The following is an 18,093-nucleotide window of genomic DNA, read 5'->3' as shown; positions in this document are numbered from 1 at the left end:
CCCGTCTGTCCCCACCTCTTTTCTGCCTCCTCCCCGGAGCAGCGAACATGCTGCGGCTCCGCTCCCCCTCCCCCTCCCAAGGGCGATCAGCTGATCGGCGCAGGGAAGGAGAGGAGGCGGCGCAGGAAGGCAGCATGCTGGGGGAAGAAGCCGGGGAGAGGGGAGCTTGGCTATTTCTACATATGAAACTTGTCTGTTTTTCCTCTCACAGAATCCGTGTCCAGAACTTGGTGCCTCTTTTGTTTCCAAAATCACTTTCTGGTGGTTCTCTGGGTAAGAAAACAAGTGACAAGAGACCTTTACTCTAAAAATATCAGATAAGCTCCATCAGCTTAAGGCAGAAGGGCCCAGATCTTGACGGGTATTTAGGCACCTAGCTCCATTTCAATTAAATGGGAGATAGTCACCTAAATACCTTTGTGGATCTGGGCTGAGGTTTAAGAGACAGTGGCAAAGCTGACAAGCTAAGAGCTCCTTGCAACAAGATTAATTCTTTCCTCAGACACCTATGTGTTACTCCCCATGGCTCAAACTGTGCTCTGAGTTACCCTAGCACAGTAGAGGCCTTTTTCACACCTGGGTTGGAAGGGGACTTGAGTGTAGAATTTGCCCAGGTAACTTTGGGACTTGGAAAAATCCAGCCACCCTTCAAAATGAACCCTGCTAACGTCCCAGCTTTCTGCCAGGAGAGCCTCTTCCAATCGCTACAGGGCCCCAGGGTACTAGAGATCATGAAGTTGCACCATCCTGCTGCTTAGTTTTCATGAGCAAACTGGTTCCTGAAATTTTTGAGAAGACTTCCACTATTCTTGTAAATGTTAACATTTGGCCTGTTTAGGGGGTGGGGCAGCCAGCAACCATGCAGAATGGAAGGACAGTGCCAGATGCACACATATAATGGGCCCACTCTCAGTTATGCCAAAGGTCCTGTCTCTGTTTCACAGGAGTCATGAGAAGCAGAATGCAAGTTTGAACAACCTCAGGGCTGATCTAATTTATGCAGGAGGGGGGACAGGGCCGCTGAATGGCCCCAGGAACATGGAGGTTGCAAAGTGGGCTTAAAGCCACCTTTGTTCTCACCTTTCTGTTCCTGCCCCAAGCTCAAGAACGGAGTAACTGAGAATTAGGCTCAATATGTAGGACTAAATTAAGGCCAATCAACGGAACATTTTTCTTGGACACACATCCCTCTGTGGCTGTGCTTGGGTTAGGGTGACTAGATGTCCTGATTTTATAGGGACAGTCCCGAGATAGGCTCCTATTATCCTCTACCCCGTCCCGATTTTTCACATTTGCTGTCTGGTCATCCTAGCTTGGGTGTTAACCATTTATTTTACAGGCTAGTCTGGAAAGGCTATCGACAGCCATTACAAGCAGATGACTTATGGTCACTGACAAAAGAAAACTCCTCAGAGGAAATTGTTTCCCAGTTTGAAAGAGAATGGAAAAAGTACTGTAACAGAGCCAAGCAGTAAGTACTTGTTCCAGAGGGTGGGAGTTTCTCCTCTAGCTAGTGCAGAGCGAGCATGTTCAGCATCCCAGGTGCTAACACACTACCTCAGAGCCCCGTTTGACACCATCTAGTTCTCACTAAAGACTAGATCGTGGGGTTATGCTGATAGGGCCAAATCCTGGACATCAGGGCTCAGCCCATGTGAGGGACTGTGTGCTGGAGATCGCCGTGGGGGCTGAGTGTGGTAGAGTGCCAAGGAAGCTGCATCACTGCTGTTTCTGCAGCTTCGGAAATGAGGCAGCCCCAGGGCCATTGTACTCCCTATTTGCTCAAGAGAATGGGCAATGGAGTCACTGCCATTGAATCCTCAACTCATTCAGCTAGTGGAAGGGGGAAGGCAGCCGCTGTGGATGGAATACTCGGCAAGGAGAACTTGGTGGCGTTTCCCTTCCCTTGGACTCTTTCCACTGCCAGGTGATCTTTTGGCCATTTATCGTTTAGATCCTACATCTGACCTTAACTATGTTGAAATCTATTGGGGAACATCCTTTAATGTCCAAATATCCAGAACTGCTTTGGGGCAGGGACCATCTTTTTGTTCTGTATTTTTACAGAGGTCCTGTTCCATGACTGGAGCTGTTAAGTGCTGCCACAATACAAATAAATAACTCACTGTTCAGGCCACTTGGGAAGCCCCGATTCCAAGTGGGGGGTGTTTATAGTGCTATTGACTGCCCAAGTCAAACACTTCAGGCCTTCTTTGGATTGCAGCCAATTTTCTTTGTGTTTATTTCTTTAGAAACACCGAATCCATCAAATACAAGAAGGATCAACAAAGTGGAGCTGGTTTGGTCGAGACAGAAGAGACCCAGGTTTTGCTGCAGCCAGAACAGAGGCAGAGTGAGCCACTGCTGAAAGCATTTTGGAACATGTTTGGAACCTATTTCCTGCTTGGTACCCTCAGCTTAGTCATCTGTGACGTCTTCTTGTTTTCTGTCCCAAAGATACTGAGGTACATGCACATTCAGGAATGACTGTCTAGAAAGAAATGCTGTACATACCCTTACACTGCTACTTTTTCCTTACGTTCATTTTTTGTGCTGATGAAAGGTGTCAGATTTGGCATTCTTGGATCGCTAAATCCTCTGTTTGTTCACTAAGCAAATGTGGTACTGGCCACATAACACAAGGTTCCTTGCTCTTCTCAGCCAGGGTATTCCAATCTCTGTCACACAGAGAGAGACTTAAACCTCCAAGTCCTGGAAATGGTTGGTCTCTGTTACCAAAGGTGGCAGTTAGGGCCAGTATAATGGTCTCAGTATAGTACATACACATCACAAAAGTCATTTCACGCAGGCTGCCAAACAGCCAGCAGATAGCTGTGACTTTTCATCAACCCTGTTGGGAACAAGACTCAAACTGGTGCAGCATTGCCAAATCCAAGTCTTTAAATATCATGAGTCAGGCTCCTAAATTTCAGGAAATTGTCATCAAAATTATGTTTAATATCTTTGGGGTTCTTTTGGGATTTGTGCTTTTAGAGTGCAGTGTACCTAAGTCATGTTTTAAAGCTTCTCTCTGTGACCAGAGGACTAGAAACTTACTACTTGTTTTTAAAATGAAAGCTGAGGCTCTTAATTGCATGACTCCAGGAGCTGGGGCTTTAAGGAACACATCGGATATCATGAGACTACATATAAAACCGTGAGAGCAGACAACGCACTTGTAACTGTAGAATTGAAAGACTGTATCCGATGATAAATTATAAATAGTAGAATAATGCCCCCCTACCGTTCTTTAAAAAATACTTCTTCGGGTAAGTCTTTTTCTGTTGTATGAACAGTATTGGTTCAGCACCAAAATGTATTATAGACAAGTCAAACCCAATTCACAGGTGGAATAAGAGCCTGAAACACTATTGACTGCAGCAGAGTGGCATTTATACCATATATATTCATTCTTTTTGGGTTGCATGAGTTGATTGGAAATATCAGAGAAATCAATGGCCACATTCATTGCTGGTATAAATGATATTGATATATAAATATCAGAGAAATCAATGGTCACATTCATTGCTGGTATAAATGATATTGATATATATAATTTATACGAGCAATGAATGTGGCCATTGATTTCGCTGATATTTCCAATCAACTCATGCAACCCAAAAAGAAATGCAGTTAGGGCTGTCAAGCGATTAAAACAATGTATTGTGATTAATCGTGCGATTAATTGCGCTGTTGAATAATAATAGAATAACATTTATTTAAATATTTTTGGATGTTTTCTACATTTTCAAATATATTTATTTCAATTACAACACAATGCAAAATGTACAGTGCTCACTTTATATTTTTTTTTTCTTACTACAAATATTTGCACTACAAAAAAACAAAAGAAATAGTATTTTTCAATTCCTCCATTACAAGTACTATAGTGCAATCTCTATCATGAAAGTTGAACTTACACATGTAGAATTATGTACAAAAAAACCTGCATTCAAAAATAAAACAATGTAAAACTTTAGCACCTACAAGTCCACTCAGTCCTACTTCTTGTTCAGCCAATCACTCAGACGAACAACATTTTTACATTTGCTGCAGATAACATTTACATTTGCTGCAGATAATGCTGCCCGCTTCTTGTTTATGTCACCTGAAAGTAAGAAGGTGTGTTCGCATGGCACTACTGTAGCTGGCGTCGCAAGATATTTACGTGCAGATGCGGTAAAGATTCATATGTCCCTTCATGCTTCAACTGCCATTCCAGAGCACTTGCGTCCATGCTTGTGACAGGTTCACTCGATAAAGATTTTCATTTTCATCATGTTCATTTTCATCATGAGAGTCAGATGCCACCAGCAGAAGGTTGATTTTCTTTTTTGGTGGTTCAGGTTCTGTAGTTTCCGCATCGGACTGTTGCTCTTTTAAGACTTCTGAAAGCATGCTGCGCACCTTGTCCCTCTCAGATTTTGGAAGGCACTTCAGATTCTTAAACCTTGGATTGAGTGCTGTATCTTTCCTTAGAAAACTTACATTGGTACCTTCTTTGCGTTTTGTCAGATCTGCAGTGAAAGTGTTCTTAAAATGAACAACATATGCTGGGTCATCATCTGAGACTGCTATAACATGAAATATATGGCAGAATGCGGGTAAAACTGAGCAGGGGACATACAGTTCTCCCCCAAGGAGTTCAGTCACAAATTTAATGAATGCATTATTTTTTAAACAAGCATCATCAGCATGGAATGTCCTCTGGAATGGTGGCCGAAGCAAGGGTCATACGAATGTTTAGCATATCCGGCACGTAAATACCTTGCAATGCTGGCTACAAAAGTGCCATGCGAACACCTGTTCTCACTTTCAGGTGACATTGTAAATAGGAAGCTGGCAGCAGTATCTCCTGTAAATGTAAACAAACTTGTTTGTCTTAGCGGTTGGCTGAACAAGAAGTAGGACTGGGTGGACTTGTAGGCTCTAAAGAGTTACATAAATATACTCAAAACCAAAATAGTGTAACAAAAAAAATCTACATTTGTAAGTTTCACTTTCATGATAAAGAGATTGCACTACAGTACTTGTTTGAGGTGAATTAAAAATGCAGTTTCTTTTGTTTATCATTTTTACAGTGCAAATATTTGTAATAAAAAAATATAAAGTGAGCACTATACACTTTGTATTCTGTTTTGTAACTGAAGTCAATATATAATTGAAATGTGACAGTGTGATTAAAACTGTGATTAATGGCAATTTTTTTAAATCGCAATTAACTTCTTTGAGTTAATCGCGTGAGTTAACTGCGATTAATCAAGAGCCCTAAACGCAGTAGATCATTTTACACGGCAGTTGCACCATACCGTGCTGGGAAAGCGTTAAGTTAGGAATCTCCGCTCCAGCATGAGGAGGAGCAATTGAATGTTCTGAGCTGCCATAAAGTAAAACAAAAACTAGGTTGGGTGCTGCCATTTTACATACTTTGGATGCTGAGCTGTTTGCCCAGCTTTCTATTGTTTTACTCACAAATATCAGCCAGTGAGGGTTACAGAGCCTGTAGCCTTGCTAAAGACAAGACAAAAAATCCCCACTATTTAGGTGTGGTGTTTAGATGCTGCTTGTATTATTAGAACTGGGAGCACTGGCTGTTGGGAGTCTGAAAGGACAGGAAGCAGGAAGGAGGGGGGAGGAGTTGAGGGGGCTGAGTGAGAGTTACAGAGGGTGCAGCAGCAGATTGGTAAAGAGATTTCCATTGTAAAAATGAAGTCCTGTTGAAGTTTGTTAGTACCTTGCCTTGTTGATACAACATTAGGCCTTTCTAAAAATACTGCCTGCTGTAAGGGCCATGTATTTTGTCATATCAGTTTGTATCCAGCCGCTCAACGTTCTCTTGCAGCCTTTTCCTGGAGTTCATCATGGACCGAGAAGCCCCAAATTGGAAAGGTTATTTCTATGCAACGTTACTGTTCCTATTAGCTTGCCTCCAGACTCTGTTTGAACAACGTTATATGTACGTGTGTCTTGTATTGGGAATGAGGCTGAAGACTGCAGTCACAGGCCTCGTGTATAGGAAGGTAAGCCAGTTTTTCCCTTTGGGAGTTGTTTTTCTTATCAACCACTAATGTTTTTGATGCGATGGTATTTAATAACTGCTACCCCAAATATGAATAATAGTTAAGAGCTATTTTTAGCAAATAATTCCATGGTTACACTGCAAGTGAAGGGCAGCTGCATAAATCTCCATGAGATCTGGGGAAAGCATTGACCCGTTTGCTGTTATGAGGTTCATGGAGTAGCTCTTACATCTAAAAAAAAAAGGACTGAAGAGCAGGGGGTGAAAGCTGTGCTTTGCCGAGCAAGCTAGACATTATTTCATCTCTTGTTGGGCAATGAATAGACTCATCTGCAGGGTGAAGTCACATGACCCTGAATGATGTTTTCGTTCTTGATATTACAATGACTAGGACTTGGCCTCTTTATGAGCCTGATCCTTCTTCCCTTTGACCTCAGCATGAATGTTGGTTATTTATTTTCTGAACAGAAGCTGATTTTGACTGTTTGGGCTCTTGCTTCTCCCACCCCCAGATCTTGGTCATGTCAAATGCAGCAAGGAGAGCAGCAACTGTAGGAGAAATTGTCAATCTGGTCTGTGTCGATGTGCAAAGGTTAATGGATCTCATTATATATTTTAATGGGACCTGGCTTGCTCCCGTTCGGATCATCATCTGCTTTGTCTTCCTGTGGCAGGTAAGAGATGGTCACATCTATCTGTCCCTGTTCATGAGATCAAGGGTAAAGAGAAGTTGTCAAGAGTCAGGTGTGAAGTTTGCTGCCCAGAACAACCTGATATTTCCATCTGTCTCCTTTCCCATCCATCTTTGAGCTCTGTGGTATAAAGCAAACACAAACACACACACACACTCATTAGAAGGAAAAATGAGTTTCCCCGCACATTTAAATATGTCTTTTCATTGTTGTTTGTTATTCTTCACTGGATGCCTTGCTTTGATTCATCCTTCCACCCACACAACATACAGTTCTTAGCTTAATTTTGAGGATTCCAGTGTTCAGTCTGATCTCCTAGATAAAGACATTGAATGCGACTGTTCGTACAACCAGTTCGTGGAAAAAAGGGGTCTTGTAGCATTTGGCTGTCCTTCTGGTGGTGCCATTTAGAAGAAAAATATGTTGTCCTTTCACAATCAATACTATAACTGTTTTCAGCTCTCTGACTTTCAGGGTTCTGGTGTTCAGTTATTTGGCACAGCCTTAAAACGTAACAATGAGTATGACATGCAATGTGAACTTTCCTACACTTTATCCTAAAGACTGATTCCCATGAAGTCAGTGAGACAGTGAGGCAATTTGATGAGAGAGATCATTGTGATACTGTTATGAGAAATGTTTGTTGTAGGCTTACTGGATAAACTAGATGCACTACGTGCCAATGTTAGGATATAAATGATCCTGAATTAGTGCAAGTCTGAGATGAGCTAGATAATGCTAGTGACCTTTCCATCCCTACATTTAATGAGGAGTGTATTATATTTCTGCAGAATAAAACCCCCAGTTTTGAATCACGAGCATTTCTTTTTTAGCCTATTTGGTTCTTTGCCAGATGAAATAGTGCACCCTGTGGGGTGGGATGATCATGTTTGTAAAGTCAGGCAGCTTTGGAGACTGGGGTCCTGAGAGGCTTGCATTACTCCGTTTTTCGGACTAGGATGGCCCATGCTCTTGTTAGCACCTGGAAGGGCATTACAGCACCGGAAAGTGAATTAGCAACTGCTGTATGTCATGTTGAGTATCACCACCTTTCTGGAGATGGTGTTGCTAGTTGTCTGGGGGAATGCGGAGAGTATTTGGGGGTTACTTGCAGGTAACCGATATAGAGATGTTGGTCCATCTCTTCATTTGGGAGTAATTAGTGCTCACATGAACATCAGAGACTGGTATAATCAGCAAGAGCCAGGAGTAATGCAAACTGGCATAGTGCCAATTCTACTACCATACCTCTGCCCCAGGCATGCATTATTCCAGTGCTGGCCTCTCCAGCACACTAAGGTGATTTGTAAAGGGAGCAGCGACTACGCTAAGAGAGCCAAACATTTATAATTTACCATTCACATCAAATTTGCACCCATATATCCAGTGGTCCAAAGCTAGTGCAATAAAACATTGCTGTTGCACTTTACTCGCTGATTTAAATCCAGCCAGACCCTGCAACATTGGCCTGTGTGACTTTCCTAAGCCAGCCACTAGATGTCTCTATTAATGCATCCAAAGGCTGCTAGAGGAGATAGCAGTGAAGTGTTGGTTCTCAAGCATGTTTCTGCTCTCTCACAGACATTACTTTGTTTTGTTCCTTCAGGGAAATAAACATAATTCATCAAAATAAAAAACATTACCACCGATAACACAGTCTATGAAAATAAAATCACAGGGCCAAGTCTCCACCCACATCATTGGCTTCAATGGGCTTACCCCGGGGTATGTGAGGGGAGGATTTGCCTCTGTGAATTCAGTACTCAGGTGTTTTGCATCAGCACAGTTGAGTAAGGCCCATGATCACGCCAGAATTCTCCTGGAAGGCTGAGGCGGCAGAAGGATGAATTGGTCACAGTGTCTTAATCAAAATACTCCTGAAGGCAGAGGAGGAGGAGGAAAGTTCTAGGATTACCCAAAGGGGTGTGTAGTGAAGCGTGACTCACCGGCACGGTGCCTCCTGCTGGTTGTCCTGGGAATTAGCTCTTTTCCAGCATACGGCGCACCCTCTGCAGGCTGGTGTCTCACCTGCCGCTGGCCCCGTGTCCCTCCCGGACCACGGTTCCCTTTACCTCAGGGTTCTGCCCCAGCAGTACCCCCATGCTCTGGGACTCCCCTCCCTGGGGAACCCCCAACCCATCATCTAGCCCTGCTCACTGGGGCAGACTGCAGCCTGTAATGGCCACTCATCATTGGCAAGGGGTTAGGACCTGCTGCCTTTGCCTATTCCCAGGCTGTATCTCTGCAGCCCCAGTACCCCTGTAGACCTTCAACAAGGCCTGCAGCCTGGGGTTTTACCAGGCTGGAGCTCCCCAGCTCCCTTGCCCTATTCCCCAGCACTGCTCCAGTTTAGGTACCTTGCTCCCAGGCAGCTAAACCTTCTCCCTCCAGGGCTGGAGAGAGAGACTCCTAAACTCCTGGCTCACAGCCTTTTTATAGGGCCAGCTGTGTCCTGATTGGGGCGTGGCCCCAGCTGGGGCTGCTTCCCCAATCAGCCTAGCTTGGCTGCTTTTAACCCCTGCTTATCAGAGTGGGGCAGCCACCCCACTACAGGGTGTTAGACACAAGCCTCAAGGGGGAAAACAGGCAAAGAACAAGGAAAACTAGCATCTCTACAAATATTTCACCAATGTTTCTTGTGTTTCTACGGCAATCTCACCTCTGCTCTCCTGGCAGCTCCTGGGACCATCTGCCTTGACTGCAATTGGTGTATTTTTAATTCTTTTGCCTCTGAATTTCGTGATCACCAAGAAGAGAAGTCACTTTCAGGTACTTTTTGCCTCCTAAAAATGCAAAATGTTATCACTGGCATGTGAATTTCTGGGATTCAAGGTCTAGCATCACAGATTAAATCCCATCATTCTCACCCAAGTAAGGACCCCATGGAGCCCAAGGATAAGGAACAAAACAGAGGTGATTACATGTAGGTATATTGTAATTGCACTGAGATGTGACTAAGTGATAGCTCAGTGTTTGTTGTCCATGCTGATCGTTGATGTTTGAAAGGATCCCAGACATTCAAAGCCTCTGAAGATTGCTTATAGATTTAATGTGAGCTCTCTAATAGGATTATATTTTGCAGGTTCATAGACCAAAATTTTAATGTTTTTCTGCTACTACTAAACAATTAAATTGCGAGAAGCTACAAAAGTAAATATCCAACCTTACAGAGCTACAAGCAAAGGGCCCACATGCTACTTAATTGCCCGGAGATCCATTCCGAATTTACAGCCAGGTTCAAGGTGGTGTTCACAAAGACGGAATAGTGACATTTTCAGCATTCCTAATGACAGCCTCAATGGGCCTTTATTTTAGGAGGACCAGATGAACCATAAAGATAACCGAGCCAGACTCACCAATGCCATCCTCAGTGACATTAAGATCATCAAACTCTATGGCTGGGAGAAAGCCTTTATGGAGAAAGTACTTGGTATCCGAAAGCAAGAGCTGCAAGCTTTAAAAAGCTCTCAGATCCTCTTCTCGCTGTCTCTGTCTTCCTTCCACTCATCTACATTCCTGGTGAGCAGTTCACTCTCTTTTACAGCACACGGCCTGTTATTCCCTTAGCACCAGAGCTGTGCGTGGCGCTTTATAGACAAATCCAATAGACAGATGCCTGCACAGAGAAATGTATAGTCTATTCGCCTATATGGGTCCCCTGCAGGCAGATCCCTACACCCACACAGGGTCCACAAGGGCCTGAGGCTCTGTGCAAATCCAGGGGTCCACCCACTCCAAGCTCACTGCAGGATCAGGGCCTCAATATTTTTTTTATAATGCACTGTTGCCTTTGCTGCTGTCCCAGCCCAGCAAAATACATTATCTAGGATAGCCTTCTCTGGAGGGGAATGTTCATGTCACTATCTCACTGTATTTGCAGTGCTGCAACGATCTCAAAAGCACAATAAGTGGCACAATCAGATTGGCTGCACTGTCACCAGATTATAAAAACTTTGCTTCTAGAACTCACAGGACAACGTAAATGCGTGTGGCAGATGCCACTTGGGTTTTACAAAATGAGTCCTGGGAGAATGATGCACCATCTGAGCACTGCTTTGCTGGTCTGTGAATACTAGTTTGCTTTCCCTTTGCTCCCTTGCAGATTGCATTTGCCATGTTTGCGGTCTACACCCTGGTGGACGAGCGGCACGTCCTAGATGTTCAGAAAGCCTTTGTTTCTTTGACCCTGATCAACATTCTCAACACTGCTCACTCTTTCCTGCCATATTCCATAAATGCCGCTATACAGGTTAGTTGCAGGCTCTGTTCTCATTTGCTTGGTCATTACTTTCTTTTGCCCATCGCTGGTCCAAGGTGAAGGTAGGGATGTTTTAAGGAGCGGCGCACTCCTAGCTTAGGTCATGTGGGGAAGGCCATGGGAATCAGGGAGTGGAGCATGAGGGCATGCAGTCATCCAGATGAATGGAGCCTTCTGGGTGCTGCTGTGCAGTCAATGCTCCATAGTGTATTGAAGGGGCTAGCAAGAGCAGTTTCTTCACTCTGTTTTGGCTGTCTTCATGAAATGTAATGTTAATGGTTTGGGTTTATATTCATTCACATGGAACAACAAGGATGTATTTAAGATCAGGGGCAGTCTTAACCTATCCCTAAGTAGGCTGCCACCTATCCCATATAGCAAGATGGGACCATATCTTCCAGGATGCCACATCTAAGAGTCTGACGAAATAGCATTGTGATGGTCAGACTCAGCAATGGGCCGATTCCAATCCACTCTTCTCCAGCCGGGAAGAGGGTGAGCTCCAAACTCCTGCTTCAGAAATGTTTTCTTATTTCTGGCTCATTCCTGTGCAGAAGGCACCACTAGATCTTGGAGGTGCTCCAGGCTCCATTATACAAAGCGGGGTGATTAAAGCAGACTGAGACAGAAGGGGAAGGGTTCTCAGCACTAGCCCATGAGAAGAGGGGGAGTTGTGAGTGAGCACTGCTCACCCAAGCCAGGGAGATGAGGAGGAACATCTGCTGCTTCTAGCAGAAGTGGGGAAGCTGGGCTTCCCTTCTGCCCCCGAAGATGACTATCATTGCACCTCATTGAAGGAGCATTAGAGCCAATGAAAAAGGATTCTGGGACATATTTGGGAAACAGCCAACCGCAGACCTCCGAACAGAAAGAGGAAGAAAGGACATGGAACGACTGGGTATTGCAGAGCTGGATGGGAACTGGATGGGAACAAAGGCAAGTGGTATGGAGAAAGGGCACCAACACCTAGGGTGACCAGACAGCAAGTATGAAAAATCGGGACGGAGGTGGGGGGTAATAAGAGCCTATATAAGAAAAAGACCCAAAAATCGGGACTGTCCCTATAAAATCGGGACATCTGGTCACCCTACCAACACCCATTGCTGCCTAAAGCGCCAAGAACACTCAACTGTCAGTTTAATTTTCCACAAATAAACTGCAAACACCCAGACAATACCGTTGCCATGGAAATGACCTGAGCTGGGCATTCACTTGAATTGTAACCGTTTACTATTTTAAATCCATTGGCTGGTTTGTGTGTTTTTAAATTTCAGGCCAAGGTTTCGTTAAGCCGCTTAGCTGCCTTTCTTAGTCTTGAAGAGCTGGATCCGAACAACATGAGCACAGTTACCTCGGACCACTGTAAGCATTGCCCTAGGGTGATTGCCCTCGGTGAGGAGAGCATAGCACTCCGCTTCCACTCGTATTAGTTACGCACAGCACAGGGAGAGTGCGCCATGTAACATGTGGCTGTATCGCCATTATAGCCACTAGTTTCATTCGGTTCTCTCTCCTGTATATTAACGATTTGACAGATACAATTTTTATCCTCTATGTGTATTTTTCTTCCCCCCAAAAGAAATAATCCACTGCTGTCAGTTAAGCTTTTAAGAGGAGGGCCAAGAGAAGATTTGATAGCGTTAACATTAAAATGCTCTTAATTATAATAATTAACTTCTTAGAATGCAGCCCATAAGGGTCACTGAATAACTCAAGGAAGTGATGAGGGGCCTGCAGGCCACATCCTCGGCTAGTATGAATCGGGATAGCTAGCCAGCTGAGGACCAGACCCACAAAAGTTTGTCCCTAAGTCACTAGGACAAATCTAGCCACTGGCAGATATTGCGCAAAAGTCACTTTATCTGTTGGTTTGGTGATCCCGCTCTAGTTGCTAATGAATACACATTCTACTGTGTGCACTCAGTTTGGTGATAATTAAACTGCATGAATCTTTTTTAAGCTATTGAGAACATTAATTATTTACTGCAATGTAATAAATCTTTCAAATAGAAACAGGTACATTTATGTACCTCTCTAAATACCCATATATGCCTTTCATGTCTCTTTATATGTTAGTACAGAATGGTATCACCGTAAGGAATGGAACATTCAGTTGGTGCAGAGGAAGCTCTCCTTGCATTAAAAGGTACAGGCTTTTGTTTCAAATAAATATTTCCAGCGATTCAGTGATCACCACTAGTGCTGATCAGCAGCCCTGTAGAGTGAATCCAGCAAGGTCAGTACAGGATAGTTAGAGGGATTTCTGAGCTAAATTTCCTACATTTTGTTTTTCTAAACATATTTCAGCTTAAATTGCAAAATCAAACCATGCAGGACATTTACTGTACCTGTGTCCAGTCCAAATGTGGACACACTAGTAGGATGTCTCAACTCTATAGTTGGATTCTCAACTAGGCACATGGGTATGTCAAACTGGCAGTTGTCGGCCCAAACACCCAGTTGTCCAAATATGCTAAACAATCTGTTCCACCTGGCATTTAGCTGTGAAACTCGGAGTACATTTCCCAGACCTGAAGAAGAGCTTCATGTGGCTCAAAAGTTTCTCTCTCTCACCAACAGAAGTTGGCCAATGAAAGATATTTCCTCACCCACCTTGTCTCTTTAGTAAGATAGCTTCCTTTGAAAACTGGAACACTCATATGTTTTTCCTTTACAGTGCAAGCCATTTTATGCCATTCCATATGTGAGGTCCATTCTTGTGACCTCACAATGCACACAAGTTCCAGAAATGGATAATATTATGAAACACAATAACAAAAAGTTAAGCGTATGCATTGGAAGAGGGGGGTGTAGGAAGCTGACAATACCTGAGATAGGCTCAAGTCACAAATTTGGATCTGAATCCTGATTTTGAGCATGCCAAAGTGCAAGGCCATTAAGATCCAGTACTTTGGCTGAGCTGAAAAACCTGGGCGCAGCTGGGGAACCACTGAAAGACTTGCCAGAAACAGACAGGAGTGGAGGAGCTTCATCGCTGCCCTAAACGCCAGAGGCGTAATGGGAACATGATGATGACGACAATGACGACAACTTTGGTTTAGACCAAACACAAATAGATGGGCCTGTTTCAACATTTAGATCTAGATTTCAGATAGCCTCAAACGGGTTAGATCTGGGGTTTTGTTTAGAAGAGCCCATCTCTAGATGATAAAAAGCAACAGTAAGCAGAATGGGACAATGACATACTGTCCAGCTTTGAGTTTTGAGCAGTCAGAAAAAAGGAATGGAAAGTTAGGGCTGGGCTACACTGTGGGGGACGGGGGTAATCAATCTAAGATACGTGAATAGCGTAGCTGAAGTCGAAGTATCTTAGATCGATTTACCTCGGGTCCTCATGGCACGGGATCGACGTCCGCAGCTCCCCGTGTCGACTCCGCTACCGCCGCTTGCTCTGGTGGAGTTCTGGAGTCGACGGGAGCGCGTTCGGGGATCGATATATCGCGTCTAGATGAGACACGATATATCGATCCCCAAAAAATTGATCGCTACCCGCCGGTACGGCGGGTAGTCTGGACGTACCCTCAGTGTGGCAGAAGGAGATAGTTTGTTTGTCCCATATAACGGGGCCTGACAACTGACCGAAGGAAAAGGAAACAACTTTCTTCTCTCTTTAAAAGACAATAGCAAAAATGTTGCTAGTTTCCCTTGCAAATGCTGCATCTAAAAGGTACTGACGGTGCTAACCTGGGGAGATGCGGGACTCTCTTTTTGCAGGATAAATCTAACCGTTCCCCAAGGCTGCCTACTTGTTGTGGTTGGCCAGGTGGGAGCTGGAAAGTCCTCCCTGCTGTCCGCATTACTTGGTGAGCTGCAGAAGTTGGATGGCTACGCAGCTATTAAGGTAAAGCTCTCCCTGAGTGTTTGCTTTTGATTAGCGTGTATGAGCAGTTACCATGCTGACAAAGTTGCACATGGAGTCGCTGATATTTGGTGAAAACCCATCTTCTGCCAAACGTTGAGGGAGGAGGGGCAGCTAAGCAAGGAGCCCTGGGCTGGCTGCAGGGTTGCTCCCATCTTGCTCCAGTGACTTGGGCAATGACCTGGGACTAGGGGGGGCTGGGTTCTATTCTCTGCTCTGGCACTGACCTTCTGTGACAGCTTGGGTGAGTCATTTCACCTTTCTGTGTCTCATTGTTCCCATCTGTAAAATGGGGCTAATGACGCTTCCCTTACTTTGTGAAGTGCTTTGTGATCTATGGGGAAATAGTACTCTATAAGAGCCACTTACTGTTAGTCCTTGGGCTCTGATATTTTTGCATTACACAATGGCAGTAAGGTAAATCTAGGGAGGTGATTGTAAAACACCAGATTTCTGCTCTATAGAATATATATATATATTCCCACATATATTTTGGCCTCTGAGAGGCTTATGAAAGAGACAAATGTATTAGTGATTTCACCCATTTCCATTGTATAGGGCACAGTAGCTTATGTCCCCCAGCAAGACTGGATACAAAATGCTTCTGTGGAAGAGAATATCATCTTTGGAGAAGAGATGGATGAAAGCTGGTTTAATAGAGTGATTGATGCTTGTGCACTGCAGCCGGACCTGGAGAGCTTCCCTGCAGGAAGTAAAAGCGAAATAGGAGAGAAGGTATTTGACCAGTTACTATCCCCCACCAAGCTTTCCATGCGTGCCTAGTGACTGTGGGTGCCCAGCTTGAAACACGTTAAAGGGAGAGGGCAAGTGCTCAGCACTTGCGGAAAAATCAGGCTCTAATTTAAAGGGGTCAGACTGGCCACTTGAAAATTGAGGCACCCCAAACTAGGAGAAATGGGTGAAAAGAGCCAAAATCAATAACTCCAAACTGTTATAGGGTCCCCTCCCGCACGGCTGCAGAAATTGATCACACGGAGCTGACTGATTCTGCCTTTAGTAATGAAAGCACTTCTGGGATGCAGAGGGTACAGTGCTACGTGAAACTTTATACAGCAAATGTATAAAGTGCCATTAAACTCGTTAAGTCTCAGTGTAAGATAGTGAAGAGGGTGAAAACACATACCAGAGCGTATGAAATACATCATTGTATTTCAACAGGGGATAAACATATCTGGAGGGCAGAAACAAAGAGTGAGTCTCGCTCGTGCGGTGTACAAGAAGGCAGCTGTTTACCTGCTGGATGACCCCCTTTCAGCCGTGGATGCCCAGGTTGGACAGCATATTTTTGAACACGTCATTGGACCCAATGGCTTACTGAAGGACAGGGTACGTAAACAAATTCATATCCCCCATCATAAATAATAAATGAAAAAAATGGCTTTGGTCATCCAGCCTCTTTCAATGCCTGCCTTTGGGAGGAATAATCACTACATCATATCGCTCTGCTCTCTGCCCTTGTTGAATATCTGCAGCGACAGATGTGTGTCGTTAAAAAAAATTTGTCCTAATATCTATCCCAAGTGTTTCTCTTCGCTTTCTCCTTCCTGAAGGATGCTCTTTGCAGTCCTTATTCTTGTCAGAAACAATCTGAGCATCACTTCCCAGTGCAGTGGAGTGGAGAATTGGTCGGCTGCATGGTAGTTTTGCAATCTATGCTGTGGCATGGGCTTTGTTTTGTTAGCATGTAAGTTCTAAGTGCCTGCGCTTTGTTAGTTGGCACTCTTTTGTAATTGACAAGTATGGGGCAGAGCATTCTGACAAAACCAAGATTCAAGTCCAGCATTAATGTGTAAGTAGAATGGATTCTGGAAGTGCTGATTATTAGTCCAGTTAGTGTAAGATGTATGGGTAAGAGTTCAGTAAAAGGCTACATTAAAACAAGCAACCAGTGCTTACAGACATCAAATTTGTATTCACAATTAGATGGTCTATCAGCCTATCAATGTAATTATGAGATTGAAATTCAGAAAGAGACACACAGAACTGACTGTAGACGTAATCAGCACTTGCAAAGAGTTTGATTGTATGTTAGAAATAGAGACATGCTCACGTCTTATTTTGAAAAATCTTTACTGACTTTCTTCCCACATATAATTGTGTGGAAATATCCTTGGAATTTCAAATCAAAGGGCAACTTTGTACCAAGTGTAACTTCACCGAAGTTAATGGAGTTGCAGAAGGGATGAATTTGGCTCTAAGACATTCATGTTAGTGACAATAAATCTGACCTAGAATCCGAGCAATGCCATCCAAGTTGAGAGGTTCAGCCTTGGTGGTAACATCAATGGTGAAAACTGACTAGATCAATGGCACTGCCAGAGACGCCCACCTGTGCAGTCCCTTCAGTAGACAGAAGAGGCTACGCTGGGCAGCAGAAGGCTGGAGCAATTATAACTGGTATTTATTTATTTATTCATTTAAAGTAGACTCGTGTTCTGGTGACTCATGCAATCAACATTTTTCCCCAAGTGGACAATATTGTTCTGATGGTGGATGGAGAGATTTCCGAAACTGGCTCCTACCAAGAACTTTTGCAGAGAAACGGGGCTTTTGCAGACTTTCTCCAGTCATATAACAATACAGAAGAGAAAGCGGGCTGTGATTTACAAGGTACACCAACTGAATAACTCTCCTTTTGGTTTCATGATTCATGCGTTTTCTGATTAATGAATGTTGTCTCAGTGGGAATCCGCTGCTGTTCACACAGGGGAAGAGCAAATGAAAGACCATATCAGGAAGAGCCAATCAATCATTAGCTTTTTTCTATTCATGAAATCTCAGGCATTTTCCCATGAGATCCCATACTGTGATGCATCCCACTAAATGGGGCTATATATGCACGATGCATGAATGCTACCATCTTATTAGGCAAGGAGAATGCTATTAACACACGTTATTCAATGCATGTGCCATCACTGCAGCTTTGCTGAGGTGACTCACAAACACTTACCTTTATCGGGAGTTCTTTCCAATGATCCCTCGTTCTCTCAGAGGCTAAAACAGAGCCAAGGAGGATGTGAGGTATTACAAGAATATTTATTCCACAGCTGCAGGAAGCACCAAGGACATCGTCACTTCCAGAAATGCTGCGGCCCCGGGAAAGCTCTGCAGGTGAGTGTAGACCTGCCTCAGACACCAAAGCACAAGCGCCTGACTTGAACGGGCTTTGGAGCAATGGAGAGATTCCTACTGAGTTCAGTGGAGTTTGGACCGGGCTGTAAAT

General features: G+C 44.0%; 1 protein-coding gene across 3 annotated transcripts in view; it reads left to right on the top strand.

Annotated features, from left to right (window-relative positions):
- The window catches only part of LOC123343571 (ATP-binding cassette sub-family C member 6-like), a 54,990-nt gene that overhangs the window by 16,195 nt on the left and 20,702 nt on the right, over positions 1–18,093 (top strand). For all 3 annotated transcript variants that reach the window (XM_044978715.1, XM_044978716.1, XM_044978717.1), the window contains exons 6-20: positions 212–273; positions 1,340–1,471; positions 2,253–2,465; positions 5,843–6,020; positions 6,532–6,693; positions 9,388–9,480; positions 10,027–10,230; positions 10,814–10,960; positions 12,244–12,331; positions 13,046–13,115; positions 14,705–14,831; positions 15,408–15,584; positions 16,029–16,196; positions 17,297–17,480; positions 17,918–17,981. In XM_044978715.1, coding sequence (XP_044834650.1) covers positions 212–273; positions 1,340–1,471; positions 2,253–2,465; positions 5,843–6,020; positions 6,532–6,693; positions 9,388–9,480; positions 10,027–10,230; positions 10,814–10,960; positions 12,244–12,331; positions 13,046–13,115; positions 14,705–14,831; positions 15,408–15,584; positions 16,029–16,196; positions 17,297–17,480; positions 17,918–17,981 — 2,069 coding nt within the window. The remainder of the gene's footprint in view (positions 1–211; positions 274–1,339; positions 1,472–2,252; positions 2,466–5,842; positions 6,021–6,531; positions 6,694–9,387; positions 9,481–10,026; positions 10,231–10,813; positions 10,961–12,243; positions 12,332–13,045; positions 13,116–14,704; positions 14,832–15,407; positions 15,585–16,028; positions 16,197–17,296; positions 17,481–17,917; positions 17,982–18,093) is intronic.

This window comes from Mauremys mutica, chromosome 11 (genome assembly GCF_020497125.1).
Source record: "Mauremys mutica isolate MM-2020 ecotype Southern chromosome 11, ASM2049712v1, whole genome shotgun sequence".
NCBI lineage: Eukaryota > Metazoa > Chordata > Testudines > Geoemydidae > Mauremys > Mauremys mutica.
Note: the sequence above shows the minus strand (reverse complement) of the source record. Positions and strands in the feature narration are given on the sequence as shown.